The 5,885-nt window shown below is 35.7% G+C and overlaps 1 protein-coding gene across 1 annotated transcript; it reads left to right on the forward strand.

Annotated features, from left to right (window-relative positions):
* Positions 1 to 1,252: 1,252 nt before the first annotated feature.
* LOC134238702 (fibrinogen-like protein 1) lies at positions 1,253 to 4,287 on the forward strand (the record flags this gene model as incomplete). The annotated part of the gene is made up of 2 exons (XM_062720820.1): positions 1,253 to 1,378; positions 4,034 to 4,287. Coding segments are annotated over 2 exons (380 nt in total), but the record flags the coding sequence as incomplete, so codon positions are not given.
* Between the last annotated feature and the right edge of the window lie 1,598 nt (positions 4,288 to 5,885).

A 5,885-nucleotide genomic window follows, 5' to 3' on the forward strand; every position in this document is an offset into this window, starting at 1 on the left:
ACTTACATGAACTCGCACATCATCTATTCAAGTCCGCTGTTGACGGTTCCTGTGGAATTATCCAAACAAACAGAGCATATTTAACAGAAAACATGTTAGAATACTTTTACACAAGTAAGAATCGGTTAAATCATCCAAACAAGCTGAAGAAATACGGTCTTTCGATGTCTGAACTCTTCGTTGTTTACATTCCCAAATCTTCCGGTGATCGTTCACGGTTAGATCGTACGCCGTGTTACTCGAACTCGAAGTTAATAATGTAAATCTGTGTTTTGAGAAAAAAATGTTTTATTTTCTATTGAAATTTTATTAATATTTCTTTTGTAAACATTTTATATCGTATTTCGTTTTTGTAATTTATTCTGAAATATGAATGAACCTTTGCTCGAATCTGATTGGCTGTAGGATACAGGATAGGATAGGATAGGATAGGATTGGATTAACTTTTATATGTTTCTATCGTGAATCCTCAATCCTGAATCCTATCCGATCCCATCCCATGTCAACTTGTGGGATAGCAGCACTTAATCAGACTAGTGTTCTTGGGGAAATGTATTTATTTCCAATAAATATACAATTATGGTTGGGATCGGTTTAATTTTAACCACAAATTTAAAAAATATTCACAAATTATGTGTTTTATTTTCATAAATATTTTTTATTTTAAAAAATTTCATATCTATACAACTTTTCTACACATATTTTATAAGATATTAATGAGATGCATTGATTTACAGCGAAAATGTTACCAGAAAGCATCTTATTTTGATGGAAATAATTTTTTTCATTTTCTTTGAAATAATGCAAAAAAATTCATATAAAATAATTGAGAGCTAATATCGGCTTTTCAATGCTGAAATCATTGTTTAAAAAGGTTGACTCACAGATCTATAAAATAAAAATTTGTTGTGGCATTCCTTCTTAAGTTTTGATAAGATGACTCATAGTGCGAAGAGAATGTCCACTGAGCTTCATTTAAAACATAAATTCGCCAGTCAATTAGATTTTTGCAGAAGGATAAAAATTTGAAAACATTAAAATTTCTAGTGCAAATGTGTGTATCATTTTGGCTTCTGGTATATATTATGTTTATAAAAATATTATATATGTGTGTTAACCGTTGGTGAAAAATGGTCTGCATATAACTGTCACAAATAAGTTTAAGTAATGCAACACAAAATGAAACATATCGATCCAGAAATTTAACGAAAAACTTGCATCATATTACCCAAATGACTTTGTTCTGTTTCAGATCTACCTACAAATTGTAAAAACCTCCATGAGTATGGTGAGAATAATTCGGGTGTGTACCAGATTTTCCCTTATGGATCCCGAGCCCGACCTGCCAGAGTTTTCTGTGATATGTACACTATGGGAGGCGGGTGGGCGGTATTTTTCTTTTGTGACATGCATTTATTTTTTTTCTGTTTCATTCAGGAGGTTTTTAAATGAAAAATATACAATTTGCCAATCCTCGTCAAATAATATTGAATAAATGTATTATATTTGGAAGGCAATACAAAAACGTGTAAAAGGATCTGTGAGCTTTGATAGAACATGGGACGAATATAGAAGAGATTCGGTGACGCGGGACTGGATTTCTGGATCGGTAATTAATAACATATTTTTGATCTTATTCATTTTTATGATCATTGAAAAATCAAACATCCGCTATTTGTAAATTGTATATAATATTAAGCAGTTTTAATTCGAATGTACAGATGAAATTTAGTTCAAGAGGCGGGGAGAAAATAAGATAAAACTTTAAGAACAATCAAAACGAAGACACTCGTTTCTGATGATTGAATCAATTAACCTTCTTGTCTGACACTTCAGGTTTCAAAGTTTGCCCCTCCTAAGCGAATCATTTATATTCATTTAAATTGGAATAGATGTATATTTAATCAAGTTTGATTTTTCTGTTGCATAGGAAATGACGTCATCCACCAGTTAACAAAGGGAAATATCTCAAATCTCTACATTTCCATCACTCTGGTTAACGGCAGCAAACTATACGAGTTATACGAATAGTTCTCGGTTTCAAACGAAGCAGATAACTATCAACTCTTTCTTGCGGGGAGGGCCTCTGGAACCCTAGGTACTTGAAAAGTCTTCTTATTATAAATCAAAAAGAGAAATTGTAGTAAAATTAGACTAATAATGCTTATTTATTTTCATGTTATAAAGAGAGAGTGGGAGAGGTACATGTAGTGTAGAATTTATCTTTGCTTACACTTAGAGGAAACATGAAACTTGAATGTTTTAATAAGGCCATCTTAAAAATAATGTTTGCAAGTCCTCTCCCGACTCATGGTCATATTTTATGGCGGTGAGAAATTGAAAAAAAATACAAAAGATATCAATATACTTAAAGCGGTATAAGAGGAATGAAAAAAAAACAAGAGGCCCAGGGGCCACAGCGCTCACCTGAGCACATTGGCTTGGAAAAAGCACATATCAGATCAGAAATGAAAGTTTAAATTGGTTCATGATTTGAACAAACTAAATTAGAAGATGATTCCATATTAATATCACTAATCATAGCTTTGAAGTACTTGAAAAGATGATTTTAAAAGGTTTCCCTATAAATCCCTATGTAAAACTTTGGTCGGCCATTTTGGCCCCACCCTAGCCCCGGGGGAGAACAAACTTGAATCTACACTACCTGAGGATGATTCCACATGAGTTTCATCTTTCCTGGCCCAGTGGTTCTTGAGAAGAAGATTTTTAAAGATTTTTCCTATATATTCCTCTGTAAAACTTGGGTTGGCCAATCTGGCCCCATCCTAGCCCCGGGGTCATGATTTGAACAAACTTGAATCTACACTACCTGAGGATGATTCCACATGCGTTTCATCTTTCCTGGCCCAGTGGTTCTTGAGAAGAAGATTTTTAAAGATTTTTCCATTTGGAACAACTTAAATCTACACTACCTGAGGATGATTCCACATGAGTTTCATCTTTCCTGGCCCAGTGGTTCTTGAGAAGAAGATTTTTAAAGATTTTTCCTGTATATTTCTATGTAAAACTTGGGTCGGCCATTTTGGCCCCACCCTAGCCCCGGGGGTCATGATTTGAACAAATTTGAATCTACACTACCTGAAGATGATTCCACATGAGTTTCATCTTTCCTGGCCCAGTGGTTCTTGAGAAGAAGATTTTTAAAGATTTTTCCTATATATTTCTATGTAAAACTTGGGCGGTGAGCCCCGGGGGTCATGATTTGAACAAACTTGAATCTACACTACCTGAGGATGATTCCACATGAGTTTCATCTTTCCTGGCCCAGTGGTTCTTGAGAAGAAGATTTTTAAAGATTTTTCCTGTATATTTCTATGTAAAACTTTCGGCCATTTTGGCCCCACCCTAGCCCCGGGGGTCATGATTTGAACAAACTTGAATCTACACTACCTGAGGATGATTCCACATGAGTTTCATCTCTCCTGGCCCAGTGGTTCTTGAGAAGAAGATTTTTAAAGATTTTTCCTACATATTTCTATGTAAAACTTGGGTCGGCCATTTTGGCCCCACCCTTGCCCCGGGGGTCATGATTTGAACAAACTTAAATCTACACTACCTGAGGATGCTTCCACATGAGTTTCATCTTTCCTGGAGAAGAAGATTTTTTAAAAATGCCATTAATTTTTCTCTAATTCATAATTATCTCCCCTTGGAAAAGGGCGTGGCCCTTCATTTGAATAAACTTGAATCCCCTTTACCCAAGGATGCTTTGTGGCAAGTTTGGTTGAATTTGGCCCAGCGGTTCTTGAGAAGAAGTCGAAAATGTGAAAAAGTTTACGGACAGACAGACAGACGGACAGACAGACGGACAGACAGACAGACGGACAGACGGACGCCGGACAAAATGTGATCAGAAAAGCTCACTTGAGCCTTCGGCTCAGGTGAGCTAAAAATTAAATCGTGTCCTGGAATTAAAAAAGAAAGGTTGAGACGGGACAAGTTTAGTTATTCTTTTGACAGAGGGCAACAATTTTAAAGAGATTGTCTGTAGTTTTTTAATATAACTTTCCAGGTGACAGTATGATGCACACGGTCACTTCTACCGGGGATCTGTCTGGGATGAAATTCACGACGTATGACAGAGATAACGATCTGTGGACCGGAAACTGTGCTGCTTATTTTAAAGGAGGCTGGTGGTTCAACAACTGCTACTGCGCCTTCCTTAATGGTGCCTGGACCCCGGATAGTTGGGGATCTCCTTGGTATCCCACGGTTAAATCAGGGAAATCTGTTAAGGAGACTCTAATGATGATCAGAAGTTTATAGGTTTATATTGATTTTATATTCACATATGCCGTGTTTCTAATTCGTTCAGTAACATGACCTTGAGCTAAATAACATGTTCTAGTACATGTTTACCCACACGTAGTTTTATATGCTTCGCTGTGATGATAACATTTCATTGATTGATTGCATACTGTTTAACGTCCCTCTCCAGAATATTTCACTGATATGGAGACGTCACTATTGCCGGTGAAGGGCTGCAAATTTGGGCCTATGCTCGACACTTACGGCCTTTGAGCAGGGAGGGATCCTTATCGTGCCACACCTGCTGTTACACGGGGCCTCGGTTTATACAGTCTTATCCGAAGGACCGCCCCATTTAGTCGCCTTCTACGACAAGCAAGAGGGTACTGAGGACCTATTCTAACCCGGATCCCCACGGGGTAACATTTCATTGAAGCTACAGACATGATAAAAAATATGAATTAGAGGGCAGCGAAAATATTGACATTGAGTAATTTATGTGAATTGTATGTACAAGAGATTTTTAAACCTTAAAGTGTTAATTATTTGTGTGTAATTTACACAGAATTGCAAAATTCAAACTTAAGCCTCCATTAATTGTTTACATATACTCAACAATATTTCGTTTATTTCTTGTGACACCATGTTATAACCTTTTATGAAATTTCAAAATTACAAAAGATGGTTTTAAATCTTCAGTAAATAGTTGTGTAATTACACCCCCGCTCCGAAGGAGAGGGGGTATACTGTTTTAACCTTGTGTGTCTGTCTGTGTATCCGTGTGTCTTTCCGTAACAAATTTTCGTAGCAGTTTTCTCAACAACTACTCATTGTAGATGCTAGAAAATTTAACACAATCTTTTTTGAGGCATGCTATACGGTGGGATACATTTTTTGTTCAAAGCCAATGTCAACTCCCTGTTTGCCTGTGTGTCTGTCCGTTTCATATATAAAAAAAATCTCTCTATCAAAATGAAAACAATCTGTAAAAATATTAAATTTTGTTTTATGAATTATGAAACAGATTGTCAAAAAAATGAAGAATTAAAAAAAATCTAATTTTTGAAAATTTTAAACTAAGCAAAAAAAAAACTTGCTGAAGTTCAGAAATGAGCTAAACTCAAATGCAAAAGAAACTCAACACCCTTGTTTTACGGGGAAATTATATACGGGTTTGTAACTTTGTACTAAAAAAGTTAGTAAATTTTCACCTTTGCCAAATCAGTTATTTCACGTTGAATGGTTTTTCAATCCATTACCAGAAGTAGATTTTTAGCCATCTTAAAAAAAAGTATAAAAAAAAACTGCATGTTGACTATAATATGGGCTTTCAAGGTTGTAAAGCTATTAATAATTATTATTGTACTTTTAATTCCGGGGGATCCTTCTTCCTTTTCCGGATGCGATGCCTATGTTTCCTTAAAATGTCTGAAAGTTTGAATTATCATTGCTCATGCTGGAAATTCTCAAGATGAACAAGGAGAGTTGAAGATGGAAATATGCACTACATAACGACCCATCAGGCTCATGCGTTTCAAAAGCATAAATGACAGTTCTTTGACCGGAAATTTAAGGATTACTACACAAGGCCAGGTTAGAGAAAATTCGATCTCAGT

Source organism: Saccostrea cucullata, unplaced genomic scaffold, assembly GCF_032062105.1.
Source record: "Saccostrea cucullata isolate Sc308-1 unplaced genomic scaffold, CSIRO_AGI_Scuc_v1 ctg22053, whole genome shotgun sequence".
In the NCBI taxonomy this organism is placed as follows: domain Eukaryota; kingdom Metazoa; phylum Mollusca; class Bivalvia; order Ostreida; family Ostreidae; genus Saccostrea; species Saccostrea cuccullata.